This window comes from Notolepis coatsorum (assembly GCF_963971535.1).
Source record: "Notolepis coatsorum genome assembly, chromosome: 7".
NCBI classification, from domain to species: domain Eukaryota; kingdom Metazoa; phylum Chordata; class Actinopteri; order Aulopiformes; family Paralepididae; genus Notolepis; species Notolepis coatsorum.
In genome coordinates, this window is record NC_140171.1 from 178,685,488 (window position 1) to 178,703,382 (window position 17,895).

The following is a 17,895-nucleotide window of genomic DNA, read 5'->3' on the forward strand; positions in this document are numbered from 1 at the left end:
AGTCGGCACGCAGATCTAAAGCCAACACGTCACTGGTGGGATTAGATACACTAGGAAAACACAACTGTACCATGCACAGCCCAGAGGAAAGCATTGGAGCATCTTTCATCATGCGTGGTATTCGACTAAATCATACAACCTTTATAGTTTTGCTTTATGAAACACAAATATTGAAAACGTTACTAAAATTGTTACAATTGACCCCTGCAGCTGCGAGAGCATTTAATTTAATTCGCTTGCTATTATCTCGCAGCTGCCGGGGTCAATCAATTGTAACAATTTAGTACCAACGTTTTCAATATTTGTGTTTCATAAAACAAAACAGTATAGGTTTATATATTATGGTTTTGATGGCGGTAAGGAATTAAAGGCTCACACGCTATAGAGGCTTGAAATAAAACGAGCCACACTACGTCTCCATGCCCGTTTCATGAGGGCATCACAAAGCAGCAGACACGGCTGCACAAAGCATCAAGACTCAAACGAGACAAATCCCAGAGAGACGGATTGTTGCTCCTTCAATTAAAACACTATTCGGTTTAAATACAAGTCCTTGTGGATAAACTTACTTTGACCGAGGACGCGCGATTGACGAGTTTACAATTCTTTAGAGAAACAAAGATCGCCTCTGGTTTTCCCTCCCCCTCGCCTTTTGTCCTCAGGAGTCGGAACTTCTGAATCAAATTTCAAGACGGACAAAATACTACGCTGTGCCTCCGCCCCCCCCCTCCCTCTCCCCCCCCCCTCTCTGGTCCCATCAGGAGACATCTGGAGCAGATCAACCCGGGGGGGGGGGGGGGGGGGGGGGGGGCTGTCAAGATGTTTCCATTAACCCTTTCACTGGCACACGACAGAAGGTTAACCCTTTCACTGTGACAATACAGAAGGTTAACACTTTCACTGGCACACAACAGAAGGTTAACCCTTTCACTGTGACAATACAGAAGGTTAACCCTTTCACTGGCACACGACAGAAGGTTAACCGTTTACTATCACACAACCGACGGCCATGCTCCATGATCATTAGCTGATTAGTCGGTTGTGTGTGATAGTAAAGGGTTAACCTTCTGTCGTGTGGCAGTGAAAGGGTTAACCTTCTGTCGTGCGGCAGTGAAAGGGTTAACCTTCTGTCGTGTGGCAGTGAAAGGGATAACCTTCTGTCGTGCAGCAGTGACAGGGTTAACCTTCTGTCGTGTGCCAGTGAAAGGGTTAACCTTCTGTTGTCGTGTGGCAGTGAAAGGGTTAAAAAACTAAATCTCCCTCTAAACTGGCATCTAAAGTGTCACCTGAATATAGCCGTATAATCAGACCACACCATATTTGATCAATTTATTACTAAAATATTTGCACGACATCCCTACCTCATTTTTGCATTTGAAATATTTAGCATTTTGTACTTATGTTGTATATTTTGATAGTGTTTGGTCTATTCTTTGTTACTGTATGAAGCACAATTTCAGGGGGCTCATACAGAACCAAGCATTTCACTGTAATGTACCTTATGTGACAAAAAGCTAAACTTTCAACTCATCAAGCCTCCAACGGTCAACTTTTATATTTAGAGTATATAGATTTTATACACATACCACGACCACACACGTTTTCTCAGGCCAGTGAAACGTCAGCAAGTCACCCTAATGACGAGATATACTGTCAGTGGAATTCAACAATGGACTTGGATCTGTGGGAACAAGACGCTCTGAGGCGGTAAGACTGGAGGGGTTTGCATTGTGTGGTCTCATGCCCAGGTGCCAGCCCTCGACAGTCATGCCCAGGTGCCAGCCCTCGACAGTGATGCCCAGGTGCCAGCCCTCGACAGTGATGCCCAGGTGCCAGCCCTCGACAGTGATTTGTAAGGTTGTGTGGACTCATGCCCAGGTGCCAGCCTTGGACAGTGATTTGTAAGGTTGTGTGGCCTCATGCCCAGGTGCCAGCCCTCAACAGTGATTTGTAAGGTTGTGTGGCCTCATGCCCAGGTGCCAGCCCTCGACAGTGATTTGTAAGGTTGTGTGGCCTCATGCCCAGGTGCCAGCCCTCGACAGTGATTTGTAAGGTTGTGTGGCCTCATGCCCAGGTGCCAGCCCTCGACAGTGATTTGTAAGGTTGTGTGTGGCCTCATGCCCAGGTGCCAGCCCTCGACAGTGATTTGTAAGGTTGTGTGTGGCCTCATGCCCAGGTGCCAGCCCTCGACAGTGATTTGTAAGGTTGTGTGGCCTCATGCCCAGGTGCCAGCCCTCGACAGTGATTTGTAAGGTTGTGTGGACTCATGCCCAGGTGCCAGCCCTCGACAGTGATTTGTAAGGTTGTGTGGACTCATGCCCAGGTGCCAGCCCTCGACAGTGATTTGTAAGGTTGTGTGTGGCCTCATGCCCAGGTGCCAGCCCTCGACAGTGATTTGTAAGGTTGTGTGTGGCCTCATGCCCAGGTGCCAGCCCTCGACAGTGATTTGTAAGGTTGTGTGGCCTCATGCCCAGGTGCCAGCCCTCGACAGTGATTTGTAAGGTTGTGTGGCCTCATGCCCAGGTGCCAGCCCTCGACAGTGATTTGTAAGGTTGTGTGGCCTCATGCCCAGGTGCCAGCCCTCGACAGTGATTGTAAGGTTGTGTGTGGACTCATGCCCAGGTGCCAGCCCTCGACAGTGATTTGTAAGGTTGTGTGTGGCCTCATGCCCAGGTGCCAGCCCTCGACAGTGATTTGTAAGGTTGTGTGTGGCCTCATGCCCAGGTGCCAGCCCTCGACAGTGATTTGTAAGGTTGTGTGGCCTCATGCCCAGGTGCCAGCCCTCGACAGTGATTTGTAAGGTTGTGTGTGGCCTCATGCCCAGGTGCCAGCCCTCGACAGTGATTTGTAAGGTTGTGTGTGGCCTCATGCCCAGGTGCCAGCCCTCGACAGTACCCAGGTGCCAGCCCTCGACAGTGATGCCCAGGTGCCAGCCCTCGACAGTGATGCCCAGGTGCCAGCCCTCGACAGTGATTTGTAAGGTTGTGTGGACTCATGCCCAGGTGCCAGCCCTCGACAGTGATTTGTAAGGTTGTGTGTGGACTCATGCCCAGGTGCCAGCCCTCGACAGTGCCCAGGTGCCAGCCCTCGACAGTGATTGTAAGGCACGCTGGAACTTTAGAACAGGTAAGAGAATAGGGCCACTGACAATAGCAGTCTTTGTGCTCAGGCCACATGTGCCGGGGAACTGATTTGGAGCTGGAATAGAATTTCACTGTAGCATTGGTGAGAAGAGAGGGGGAGGGGAAGGGAGAGGGGGGGGAGAGGGATTGTAGCATTGGTGAGAGGAGAGGGGGAGGAGGGGAAGGGAGAGGGATTCACTGTAGCATTGGTGAGAGGAGAGGGGGAGGAGGGGAAGGGAGAGGGATTCACTGTAGCATTGGTGAGAGGAGAGGGGGGGGAGGGGGGTTCACTGTAGCATTGGTGAGAAGAGAGGGGGAGGAGGGGAGAGGGGGGGGTTCACTGTAGCATTGGTGAGAAGAGAGGGGGAGGAGGGGAAGGGAGTTCACTGTAGCTGGTGAGAGGGAGGGGGGTTCACTGTAGCTGGTGAGAGGGAGGGGAGAGAGGGAGGGGGGTTCACTGTAGCTGGTGAGAGAGGGAGGGGGGTTCACTGTAGCTGGTGAGAGAGGGAGGGGGGTTCACTGTAGCATTGGTGAGAGGGAGGGGGGTTCACTGTAGCTGGTGAGAGGGAGGGGAGAGAGGGAGGGGGGTTCACTGTAGCATTGGTGAGAGGGAGGGGGGTTCACTGTAGCTGGTGAGAGGGAGGGGAGAGAGGGAGGGGGGTTCACTGTAGCTGGTGAGAGGGAGGGGAGAGAGGGAGGGGGGTTCACTGTAGCTGGTGAGAGGGATGGGAGAGAGGGAGGGGGGTTCACTGTAGCTGGTGAGAGAGGGAGGGGGGTTCACTGTAGCTGGTGAGAGAGGGAGGGGGGTTCACTGTAGCTGGTGAGAGGGAGGGGGGTTCACTGTAGCTGGTGAGAGGGAGGGGAGAGAGGGAGGGGGGTTCACTGTAGCTGGTGAGAGGGAGGGGAGAGAGGGAGGGGGGTTCACTGTAGCTGGTGAGAGGGAGGGGAGAGAGGGAGGGGGGTTCACTGTAGCTGGTGAGAGGGAGGGGAGAGAGGGAGGGGGGTTCACTGTAGCTGGTGAGGAGGGGGGTTCTCTAGGTTGGCGTTTTTTTTAGTCCCCCCCCCTTCTGCTGTAGTTAGCGTCAATGATGTACTTTTTAATGTGTATTATGCATACATGACCAAACAAAAGAGCACAACAACAATAGAAATCAGATTATTGACAATACACGTGACGTCACAAAGAAAAACATTCAAGCCTGGAAAAGATTTTATTTACAGCGTAGTTGTAATTGTGGGGGCAAAGCATCTCTAAAATATATATATATTTACACACATCAGTTTGAGTTGCCATTTCGTCAATAAATAGGGATAATTAGAAATATAAAACAAAAATCAAGCTTCGTCTTACAGTTATTTGTTAGGAATTTATTGCTTTGAGGAATGGGGGGAGTGTACCGTACCGCTCGCTTGAGCATCCTCAAAAGTCATTTGGGACAAACAAGAGATCTTGAATATCACACCACTTCAGGGACAGCAGCGTACTTTAATACACACACACCACAAAGCACCAGTTTGGAGTCAGCGTTTCATGATTACCGCCTTCAGCTTAGAAAGCACAAGCGAGTCGTACAAGAGTCGTGTGTCCAGAGGAAGTGGAGCGGTGACGTGGGGAAGCCTCGCTCAGGCCTCCGACAGCAGTCTGTGGAAGTGATCCTTCCTCCTCTTGAGCACCTCGCGCACATCTTCCTGTAAGAAGCAGGACACAGGGCGAGACGTTACAACCAAAGAGTGAGTCTCTGAGTCCTACATTACAGTAACAATGGGACTGGACAATACTGTGTGTTCCGGTGGAGCAAGGTTAGGCAGCGATATGGCCAATTAAACGGTACTCGTGATTCTTTAGTACAATAGTGATGTGACCTGGTAGGAGGTGGCAAGTACTCATAGCAGGGTTCCCACAGACATTGCAAAATGAAATTCAAGGACTCAAGTACTTTTCCAAGCACTAGTATTTACCATTTTCAAGGATGTCACTCGAAAGATACAATTCAATTCGCCAGCTAGAGCATCACACGCGAAGAAATGAGGAAAAGCAGTTGGAGCGCGTGAGACAGCGACTCGTCAAGATTGAATTAAAACGGAGAACAAAAGAATCTATTTCTTGATTCAGAACAATTTAATCATGGATGAACAAAATATTCAATGCGAATGGTTGATTTTAATTTCAAGGATTTTTTTTTTTTGAGTTATATCCATCAATATAGCCAGTCTGCCAGCACTATAACCCTATGGAGATGTTCACCTTCTTTGCAGGGCTATAACTTTTTTTAATTGTATTGCTATATTGACATTACTATGGCCCATTCAACATCGATGATCTATCGTTCAGGATATGGGAACGTTATATTTTTTCATTCATACATTGTTGCGTTACTAGCGTCGAGAATATAAGTATGTTTTTAATCTTTTCTGCTGTAATTGCAAAAACAGTAGTTATAGGCCCTGAAGCATATATAGATTATCGATTGGAGTTTCTTTCCTATACACGCTATATTAAAAAATTCAAATGTATATGATCAGTATACATTATGCTTCATCATGCGTGGAGGAAAGGGGGGGGTCGTTTATAATTCCTTGATCATCAGTAATGGCTTTATTTAGTATGGGTTGATATGTTGAGCAGATGGTTTGCAGTGAAATTAAGGTTTGCAGTGAAATTAATAAACAATCGGGCTGTAAATAACGTTACTGCCCTCTTACCGTGCACCGATGAGACTGGAGGAGAAAGATCCCAATTATTTGACGCCGATCTCCTACATCCATTTTTTTTTATGTTGCTTGCTCAGCTGCGTGTAGGTAGAAACTATTTATTGTCGCAAGTTTGAATTGACAAAAGATTGCATGCAGATGGCCGTGTTCACGTTTTATATTGTTTCAACATAATAATAATAATACATTTTATTTGTCAGTCATGTCAAGATATTTTACAAAGCATTATCGTGTTGCTTTTTCTCTCGCTCACAGTAAGTTCGGTATCAGGCATTATAATACAGTATGTTCGGTATCAGGCATTATAATACAGTATGTTCAGTATCAGGCATTATAATACAGTATGTTCGGTATCAGGCATTATAATACAGTATGTTCGGTATCAGGCATTATAATACAGTATGTTCGGTATCAGGCATTATAATACAGTATGTTCGGTATCAGGCATTATAATACAGTAAGTTCGGTATCAGGCATTATAATACAGTATGTTCGGTATCACAGTATGTTCGGTATCAGGCATTATAATACAGTATGTTCGGTATCACAGTATGTTCGGTATCAGGCATTATAATACAGTATGTTCGGTATCAGGCATTATAATACAGTATGTTCGGTATCACAGTATGTTCGGTATCAGGCATTATAATACAGTATGTTCGGTATCAGGCATTATAATACAGTATGTTCAGTATCAGGCATTATAATACAGTATGTTCGGTATCAGGCATTATAATACAGTATGTTCGGTATCAGGCATTATAATACAGTATGTTCGGTATCAGGCATTATAATACAGTATGTTCGGTATCAGGCATTATAATACAGTATGTTCAGTATCAGGCATTATAATACAGTATGTTCGGTATCAGGCATTATAATACAGTATGTTCGGTATCAGGCATTATAATACAGTATGTTCGGTAATACAGTATGTTCGGTATCAGGCATTATAATACAGTATGTTCAGTATCAGGCATTATAATACAGTATGTTCGGTATCAGGCATTATAATACAGTATGTTCGGTATCAGGCATTATAATACAGTATGTTCGGTATCAGGCATTATAATACAGTATGTTCGGTATCAGGCATTATAATACAGTATGTTCGGTATCAGGCATTATAATACAGTATGTTCGGTATCAGGCATTATAATACAGTATGTTCGGTATCACAGTATGTTCGGTATCGGGCATTATAATACAGTATGTTCGGTATCAGGCATTATAATACAGTATGTTCGGTATCAGGCATTATAATACAGTATGTTCGGTATCATGCATTATAATACAGTATGTTCAGTATCAGGCATTATAATACAGTATGTTCGGTATCAGGCATTATAATACAGTATGTTCGGTATCATGCATTATAATACAGTATGTTCAGTATCAGGCATTATAATACAGTATGTTCGGTATCAGGCATTATAATACAGTATGTTCGGTATCAGGCATTATAATACAGTATGTTCGGTATCATGCATTATAATACAGTATGTTCAGTATCAGGCATTATAATACAGTATGTTCGGTATCAGGCATTATAATACAGTATGTTCGGTATCAGGCATTATAATACAGTATGTTCGGTATCAGGCATTATAATACAGTATGTTCGGTATCACAGTATGTTCGGTATCAGGCATTATAATACAGTATGTTCGGTATCAGGCATTATAATACAGTATGTTCGGTATCAGGCATTATAATACAGTATGTTCGGTATCAGGCATTATAATACAGTATGTTCGGTATCAGGCATTATAATACAGTATGTTCAGTATCAGGCATTATAATACAGTATGTTCAGTATCAGGCATTATAATACAGTATGTTCGGTATCAGGCATTATAATACAGTATGTTCAGTATCAGGCATTATAATACAGTATGTTCGGTATCAGGCATTATAATACAGTATGTTCGGTATCGGGCATTATAATACAGTATGTTCGGTATCAGGCATTATAATACAGTATGTTCGGTATCAGGCATTATAATACAGTATGTTCGGTATCAGGCATTATAATACAGTATGTTCGGTATCAGGCATTATAATACAGTATGTTCGGTATCAGGCATTATAATACAGTATGTTCGGTATCAGGCATTATAATACAGTATGTTCGGTATCAGGCATTATAATACAGTATGTTCGGTATCAGGCATTATAATACAGTATGTTCGGTATCAGGCATTATAATACAGTATGTTCGGTATCAGGCATTATAATAGAGTATGTTCGGTATCAGGCATTATAATACAGTATGTTCGGTATCACAGTATGTTCGGTATCGGGCATTATAATACAGTATGTTCGGTATCAGGCATTATAATACAGTATGTTCAGTATCAGGCATTATAATACAGTATGTTCGGTATCAGGCATTATAATACAGTATGTTCAGTATCAGGCATTATAATACAGTATGTTCGGTATCAGGCATTATAATACAGTATGTTCGGTATCAGGCATTATAATACAGTATGTTCAGTATCAGGCATTATAATACAGTATGTTCGGTATCAGGCATTATAATACAGTATGTTCGGTATCAGGCATTATAATACAGTATGTTCGGTATCAGGCATTATAATACAGTATGTTCGGTATCAGGCATTATAATACAGTATGTTCGGTATCAGGCATTATAATACAGTATGTTCGGTATCAGGCATTATAATACAGTATGTTCAGTATCATGCATTATAATACAGTATGTTCAGTATCAGGCATTATAATACAGTATGTTCAGTATCAGGCATTATAATACAGTATGTTCAGTATCAGGCATTATAATACAGTATGTTCTAGGCTTGGGCGGTATGACGGTATACCAGGGTATTTCGAGATCCCGCCGGTATGATTCTCAATACCGTGACGTCACAGACTGCTATTACAGACAGAGTTGATTGTAGTGCACAGCACGTGGGGACACGTGATGCAAGGCTTCGTCCACATTGCAGCCGGCTTGTGGGAAGCATAGTCTAACAACGTTCGAGACAGGGGAGGGTAGAATTGGACGATATGAAATTGGGATGCGAGAAAAATAGAAAATGAGAGAAAAAAGTAGATCAAAAAATATATATATACATTTTTTCTTTTTTTGCAAAATCAGCTCTGCCTCTCTTTGTTAACTGCAACAAGCAATGCGGTTTGTTATTTAAGATGAGGTCGGACGCGGCACTGACAGATTTGTGTTCATTGTGCTGCTTTTATAAAGCCTCAAATGACGGCTTACAATATTTCATGAAAGCAATGTTTCGTTTGTCTAAGATTTAAAAAGGTTTAAACTTTACAGCACTGACAAAGTTGAACAAAGTGCTGTACAAAGCGTCGAATAAAAATCGAATCTCGGCCCTGAAGCTTCAAATAAAAATATCGAAGGTAAGCCCTACAGTTGAGTTAAAACTTCATCCATCAAAAGTAGTAATTGCCGGACTATAAACTGCACCTTTTTACCCATGTTTTGAACCCTGCAGCGTATACAACGATGCGGCTAATCTATGGATTTTTACAGCGAACGCCCACCAGGGGCGCTCTCGCCGGTGTCTACGGTAGTATCTAGGTCTTGTGTGTTCATACTCTGCGATGATTTTTAATAAAGCTTCATTTTTACAAACATAAATAAGTTGCACCAAAATATATGAAAAATAATCTCACTCTGGACCTTTTCGGATGGCCAAAAACAATGACTGGACCCATGAGTGCAACTTTTGAGAGCGAGAGTTATTCCCCCCCAAACTACTATTGTCCACAAACAAACCATCCAAACGTGCGCAAGAAATGTAACACATGACGCTGATTGACTTACTGCTCCAGACAGTCTCTCAAGGTCTGTAATGAACTGTAACACATGACGGTGGTCGACTTACTGCTCCAGACAGTCTCTCAAGGTCTGTAATGAACTGTAACACATGATGGTGGTCGACTTACTGCTCCAGACAGTCTCTCAAGGTCTGTAATGAACTGTAACACATGATGGTGGTCGACTTACTGCTCCAGACAGTCTCTCAAGGTCTGTAATGAACTGTAACACATGACGGTGGTCGACTTACTGCTCCAGACAGTCTCTCAAGGTCTGTAATGAACTGTAACACATGATGGTGGTCGACTTACTGCTCCAGACAGTCTCTCAAGGTCTGTAATGAACTGTAACACATGATGGTGGTCGACTTACTGCTCCAGACAGTCTCTCAAGGTCTGTAATGAACTGTAACACATGATGGTGGTCGACTTACTGCTCCAGACAGTCTCTCAAGGTCTGTAATGAACTGTAACACATGATGGTGGTCGACTTACTGCTCCAGACAGTCTCTCAAGGTCTGTAATGAACTGTAACACATGATGGTGGTCGACTTACTGCTCCAGACGCGTGTAGCTTTATGCCAAGCAAGCAGTGCAAAAATTTACCGTAGTGGCATGCAGTAATGCGCCTTTCATTTTCCGCCGCCCAGCGCCCAGGTCGCGCGGAAATAGGCTGTCTATTGCCATTCTCTTTGACAAACTCTAACCTTAACCAGCTCCTTAACAACGCCTAAACTTAACCTTAACCATAGAAATTATATTGCCATTCTCTTTGACAAACTCTAACCTTAACCAGCTCCTTAACAGCGCCTAAACTTAACCGTTCTAACCTTAACCAACTCCGAAACAATGCCTAACCTTAATCGGCGAAAGAATACACGTTAAAAAAAAATCACGTTAAAAAATATTTTCGATGGGATTCGAACTCGCCAGCAAACAAGCCATAGGATCCACAGCCATGTGTCCTTGCCAATTGAGCTATTGCTAGATACTGAATTTTGGGGCGGTGACTTATATATATTGAGCTCCGCTCGTGTCGCATGCGCGGGCACCTCGCGCGAGCACGCCGGCGCACGCACGCACCTGAGCGAGCACGCCGCCGCCGGTGCACGCACGGTAGCATTTGTCTGAAAAGAAGGGCGCTTTACCGCACTAGCGTGCGGTGACGAATGCGGAAGCATTTTTGCACTGCTTGCTTGGCATTAACGTACAGGCGCTCCAGACAGTCTCTCAAGGTCTGTAATGAACTGTAACACATGATGGTGGTCGACTTACTGCTCCAGACAGTCTCTCAAGGTCTGTAATGAACTGTAACACATGATGGTGGTCGACTTACTGCTCCAGACAGTCTCTCAAGGTCTGTAATGAACTGTAACACATGATGGTGGTCGACTTACTGCTCCAGACAGTCTCTCAAGGTCTGTAATGAACTGTAACACATGATGGTGGTCGACTTACTGCTCCAGACAGTCTCTCAAGGTCTGTAATGAACTGTAACACATGATGGTGGTCGACTTACTGCTCCAGACAGTCTCTCAAGGTCTGTAATGAACTGTAACACATGATGGTGGTCGACTTACTGCTCCAGACAGTCTCTCAAGGTCTGTAATGAACTGTAACACATGATGGTGGTCGACTTACTGCTCCAGACAGTCTCTCAAGGTCTGTAATGAACTGTAACACATGATGGTGGTCGACTTACTGCTCCAGACAGTCTCTCAAGGTCTGTAATGAACTGTAACACATGATGGTGGTCGACTTACTGCTCTCAAGGTCTGTAATGAACTGTAACACATGATGGTGGTCGACTTACTGCTCTCAAGGTCTGTAATGAACTGTAACACATGACGGTGGTCGACTTACTGCTCCCGACAGCCTCTCAAGGAATGGGATGAGTTTTCGGAGCTCCGTGTCGTCCTTGTCACCGGACCAGCTCTTGATCGGAATTGTATTCATCAGCTACAAAACCAACAAGAACGACCTAGAATCAATACAAACTCATAGGAACGTCACCGTGCAGAACTAGCGATATACAGCAGGACGATTAGGGGCGTGGACATTTCTCAACTCTAAAGTGGTCTGCACACGGCGGGCGACCGACGTCACCTGGCGATGTGATCGCCTGTCGCTCAATGACAATCGCTTAGCCCCCCACACCAGAGGCGACCGTTCAGGTATAATAAGCTATGTGTCGCTCTGTTTAGCTGGGGGGTGTTTCCCCCCGGGAGATATAGGAGGGCGGACCCGGACCGCCGAGACCGGACGTTAGTTTGTCATGAAGCGAGCGTATATATATTAGCAGGTAGCTGTGTTGTGCGTTACGAGAGAGTATTAACCTGTAAAACCCATATTGAGCTGGAATTAAACCACCATATACGAATACAACCTCTCCTCATTCTTCCTGACATTACTGCATGCCTGATCGCTACGATACGTTCATTACCACCGATTGGACAAGTAATGTTATGCAGTTGCTGAAAGAGAATGTTTTTTTCACGGAAGACTCAAACTGTTTTGTTCTCAACCATCATTTTCTTTGGACAATAAACCTTATAAACCACATCAGCTGCAGCCTGGACATTAAACTCAACGTATTTTGTTACCCGAGTATTAAAACACTAGTAGGTGCATCGTGGCGCATTGTTCATTTATTAGTTAATGACAAGCGGCCACTATAGCTTCTCAAACTAACGTTATTTATTTAAATGGTTCCCGTTAATAATAATGAACATAAGTAGCATGGTAATAATACGTAGGTTATTGATCAATGAATGTATTGAATGATACATTAAAGGTGTACAAATGATACACCAATAGAACTTCTGCACTACTTCTACTGTAGAAGTCATGTTATTTCCTCATTGTCCTGCCTGCCGTCGCCTCAAAAAATAGATTTGAGGCGATATTTAGCCAGGCGACAGAAATACCTTGCCGACCGTCGCTTCAAAATCTCCTGCCGTGTGTGTTCTCTCATTCATAACAATGGAGGCGATACAATTCTGTCTGTCGGCTCGCTAAAAAAAATCGGTCGCCTGGCTAAAGTCGCTCGCCGTGTGGGGACCCCTTAAGATGCATCGCGATGCGGACGATTCTGCATGGATGCAGTGACAGAAAAAAATCAATAATTATAGCCTACTAACGTTGATGTGTGACTTTAGGCACATAGGCCACATTTACGTATATAACATAGAACAATTTGTGCAAAATTGCTGCGGTGAAAAATGTTAGTAAAAGTTAGACGTACGTAGTACCTACTTATTGGTCACAGGAGTCTTCAATAATGTTTGGATGCTAATCCATTTTGTGAATCCATTTGTTGAAACAACATATTTGTTGGCAGACGGCTCCTGCCATCTTAACGTTAATTAACTTGTGTTCCGCTGGGAAAGACTGTTCATCACTGCATACAACTTGGTTTAATCCAAACGTCCATTCAGAAACTTTGTATTATAAAATAATAATAATCTGTGACTATTCCTATGCCTTCAGCTGACACTGTTGACACGCCCACTACGCAAAGCTAGTGCTCCGGTCATGCATGCACTCAACTCATAGAAAATACAGCATCAGGCTATTCTAAAAGTATGGATACATTTTGGCTATTCTAAAAGTATGGATACTAATAAAATGGAGTATTGAACCGTTTTTAACAGCTGGGTATCGAGACACCTTTCTAGTATCTGTGTATCATGCACCATAGTAGACATTTATTTAGTATCCGTGTATCATGCACCATGATTGTAACAATGACAATAAAGATCATTCTATTCTATAGACATTTATTTTGACACCGATTTAAGAACTTTCTAAATAAAAGTACATTTATCTGACTGCTTCGTGAGATGCATCGTAGTAGGGCTGTCTTAAATACTTTGAAGCTTTGTTCGATGGGCATGGGATTCGAATGGGAAAATAAAAATTGAATATATAAAAAAGAAAAATATATATATCTAACCATTTCTTTATTTTTTTACCTGCAAAATCAACTCTGCCTCCCTTTGTTAACTACAACAAGCAATGCCATTTGTTATTTAAGATGAGGTCGGACTCGGCACTGACAGATTTGTGTTCATTGTGCTGCTTTTATAAAGCCTCAAATGACGGCTTACAATATTTCATGAAAGCAAAGTGTTTCGTTTGTCTAAAGTGGTCCGCACACGGTGGGCGATTTTTGTCAGGCGACCGATTTTTTTAAGCGAGGCGACCGACAGAATTCTATCGCCTCCATTGTTATGAATGAGAGAACCCACACGGCAGGAGATTTTGAAGCGACGGTCGCGCAGCTATTTCTGTCGCCTGGCAAAAAATCGCCTCGACCCTATTTTTTTAGGCGACGGCAGGCGACACAGCAAGGACAGTGAGGAGACGTCTACAGTAGAATTAGTACAGAAGTTCTACTGGTGGATAATTTGTACACCATTAACACTTTCAGTGCCAGAAGGGGGCGCACGATTTAGTGCTTGAATGCCCACCATCCACTTCAATGTTAGCGTTAATAACACCTAATCTATGTTTTAAATTATGGCTATGTGTCTAATCGGCCCCAGGGTTTCCGTTAGCCGGTAATTACCGGTATTTGACCGGCAAAATCTGTTGAAGTCCGACATATTTAATCTCTCCGGTCATAATGTCCGGTGAAAATAATTCCCTCTAAGCACAATTTGATTATTTGAATTGTATTAAAATAGGCTAAAATTAAATAGCCTATGCGATGAACGAAACAATCATTACATTTGTTTCATCGTTGCTTCACCAAGCAGGTCTAACGAAGTTGTCAGCGAGAGCTTAGTGCTGGGTTTGCGAGAAGCATGCAGCTGCAGAGCCACAGAACCCACCAGCCTTTTGCCGGCAGAGTGCAGTACTCCAATTCAGCCATTGGCAATTCAGCTGTTGGGTGGGGGGCGCTGCTGAGCGGTCCCCAGACCGGACCTGAAAACACTGCTGCTCTGCGGGTCTGCAGCTGCATGCTTCTCGCAAATCTAGCAGCAAGCTCCCGCTGACAACATTATTAGACCTGCTTGGTGAAGCAACGATGAAACAAATGTAATGATTGTTTCGTTCATCGCATAGGCTATTTAACTTTAGCCTATTTTAATACAATTCAAATAATCAAATTGTGCTTAGAGGGAATTATTTTCACCGGACATTATGACCAGCACCAAGTCGTTGGGAGGTGGAGATATACATCACGCAAACCCACGATAATGTTGCCGTCTCTCTCTGCCAAATTTTTCAGTTCTTCGCTTGATATAATTAATACAAATGTCCAATATAACGGAATTCGTTAGCTCATAAAAATGTGATTATAACAGACTGCTGTTTATTAATGTCGGGCAGACTGCCCACCGACACCTCAAGTCGGCAGCAGCACGAAGTCTCGAGGGACTTATTTTATTTGGAAAATATTAATGACTGTATATACGCAAAAGTAGCCTAGTTTTAAGTTAAAATATTATAAATGCCTTGAGGATGTCATTCTTTATATAGGCCTATCAATTGTTTTTAAGCTCAATAAACTGACCAGAATTGATCCCATTTGTCGGACAATCAGACCTGCAAAAAAAATTCTAACGGAAACCCTGATCTGCCCGTCGCTTATCAATGACTCGTTTTCCAGTCAACATTGTCGAAGCGGATTGTTTTTTTTATCGGTTCATTTTCGTTTTATAGCATTTTGAAAAGCCCTCGTTTTCAAGGAAAATATAAATATTCCATGATAATCGCCCTTTTCTGGAATATTCTAGAATACATAAAAACTGTCATTTTTCGGCCTATTTATGAATCGTTTTCAAATAAACGCTAGATTATCGATAGTATAATGTGTACGTATGCACAATCTGAAAAATCCGATTATCTGATTTCCTCAAAGCGATCGCGCACAAACAGCCACATCACACATAGGGCAAACACAGATCTCAGCGAATACAACTCTGATTATCCCAAGACTTGTAAAATAGATTCCTTACCTCAGATCAGATGTTCTCCAAAAAGATCATTCCAATTCCTGATCGCCATTCCAAAAATCGATCGCTTTTATTGATCCAATGCTACATACTGTACATATGTATTCCACGCTGTTCTGATGCTCCACAATGAATCCGATCAGCTCGGGTTACATGCCTGAGAAGTAAAATGTGGATTCCGGATTTTTCTTTTCTCATCCATTTTCATTGAGTCCATTCCAAAAGGGTGCATTACCACCTGGGAGACGATAGGGGGCGGTTTTTTCACATCTGAGCTCCTACAGGGGCTGCATACCAACGGGAGACTCGGTTGATGAAATATGAATTCAGATCGCTAATAAAAAAATAAAACGCTAAATTGCTAAGGCATTGGGCTGATAACAAGTGTTATCACGTGGTGGGCACTGAAAGTGTTAATGTATCAATACATTCATTGATCAATAACCTACGTATTATTATCATGCTACTTATGTTAATTATTATTAACAGGAACAATTTAAATAAATAACGTTAGTTGGAGAAGCTATAGTGGCCGCTTGTCATTAACTAATAAATGAACAATGCGCCACGATGCACCTACTAGATGTTTTTATACTCGGGTAACAAAATAAGTTGTGGATGTTGACAGAGTTTAATGTCCAGGCTGCAGCTGATGTAGTTTGTAAGGTTTATTGTCCAAGTAACAAGTAACCACACCCCCAGCTAGACAGAGCGACAGTCGCCTCTGGTGTGGGGGGCCAAGCGATTGTCGCTGAGCGATAGACGATCGCATCGCCAGGCGGCGTCGATCGCCCGCCATGTGCGGACCACTTTAGATTTATAAAGGTTTAAACTTTACAGCACTGACAATTCTCTATAGTATTTTTTATAGTGTCCTGACCAATATAAAAACATGTCTTAATAAAAAATTAAGTCGAATTCTGCCTTTGTCTCTATTAACTACATATAAATATTTATATAATTGTTTGCTTTATAGACGAAGGTTGCAACATAATTCTGTAATGTTGTTGGCTGTGTAACAGAGCTCATTATTAATTTAATTAATCCAATCCACTTTATTTATAGAGCACATTTAAAAACAACAAAGTTGACCAAAGTGCTGTACAAGTCCCACAACATATTTCTTTTTAATATATATAATTTTTTATCTCGAAGCTTTGAATTAAAATCGAATCTCTGCCCCAAAGCTTTGAATGCCAAAAAGAAAAAAACGAAGGTCAGCCCTACATCCTAGAATCTAATGGTGAGGCCGGTGAAGATTCACAGCTCTAAGGACGATACTCACATGGTATGGATAGGTGTGGGGTGCGTTGTCTAAAACCACCGTCTTGGGGAGGTCCCTCTTGAGGATGCCCAGGTCTTTGATGTAGTGGCCGAGAACACACGCACAGTCCTCCTGATACAAGCGATGCCTTCAAAGCAAACAAATGTATCCGCTGTAAAACATTTATGTCGACACTATTGCAAGTGTGTGGTCGTATAAAAACATGCTTGGGCTTTTCATCTTTAACTCATTCGGCGCCAGCTATTAGTCGGTGCCCGCTGTAGCTAGGCCAGGCTTTAAACGATAGGAGTGAGTCACCTCGTTTGTAGAGCTATAACTATATTCTATATTATAGCTATGGATAAAATACTATGGCCCATCTGACATAACCCATCTATCGTTCAATATGCGAAAAAGAATACATTTTTCCATCCATACGTTCCCGTGTTATACCGTGGTGAATATAAGTATGGTTTTAGAGGTCTAGGGTCATTCATGAAATGCTGAGTTATAGCCCTATATGTCAATTCCACTATAGACGGTCATTTCTTGCCTGTACACGCTATTATTCCAAAATCAAATCTATATCATAGGTATTATGTTCCATCATGAATGCATGAAAAGGGGGGGGGGGGGTTGTTTCTGATTATTTGAACACTAAAAACGCTTACCCGTTATCGGGAGTATTCCAAAAATAATATTCCAAATGTTTGAACGCCATCTGGTACATCCAATGTCCATTTGGTCCACGGCACAACATATGGATTGGGGATATTTGACGCGCTTCAATGGAACCGGGAGAACCGTTCCCCTCGCTCGACAAGGACAAATTAAACCAGAGACGTTTGGCCATTACACAGGCCACGACCCCCCCCCCCCCCGCATTCATGATGAAACATAATACCTATTATATACATTTGATATAGTAGCGTGTCCAGGCAAGAAACGCCAACGCTTATATAGGGGTGGGAATCACCAGTTTCATCATGATACGATACGATATCGATTCTTTGGACAACGA

General features: G+C 43.1%; 2 protein-coding genes across 2 annotated transcripts in view; both read right to left on the bottom strand.

Moving 5' to 3' along the window:
* The window catches only part of LOC311232480 (uncharacterized protein), an 8,252-nt gene extending 7,543 nt beyond the window's left edge, over positions 1-709 (bottom strand). The window contains exon 1 of the mRNA XM_084319292.1: positions 570-709. The gene's annotated coding sequence lies outside the window, so the exon portion shown is untranslated. The remainder of the gene's footprint in view (positions 1-569) is intronic.
* A 3,605-nt stretch (positions 710-4,314) lies between these two features.
* ctdspl3 (CTD (carboxy-terminal domain, RNA polymerase II, polypeptide A) small phosphatase like 3) overlaps positions 4,315-17,895 on the bottom strand; it is a 37,680-nt gene continuing 24,099 nt past the window's right edge. The window contains exons 9-11 of the mRNA XM_084319015.1: positions 16,896-17,022; positions 11,511-11,606; positions 4,315-4,811 (exon numbers count right to left, since the gene is read on the bottom strand). Of these exons, the coding sequence (XP_084175141.1) occupies positions 4,746-4,811; positions 11,511-11,606; positions 16,896-17,022 (289 nt within the window). The 3' untranslated portion in view covers positions 4,315-4,745. The remainder of the gene's footprint in view (positions 4,812-11,510; positions 11,607-16,895; positions 17,023-17,895) is intronic.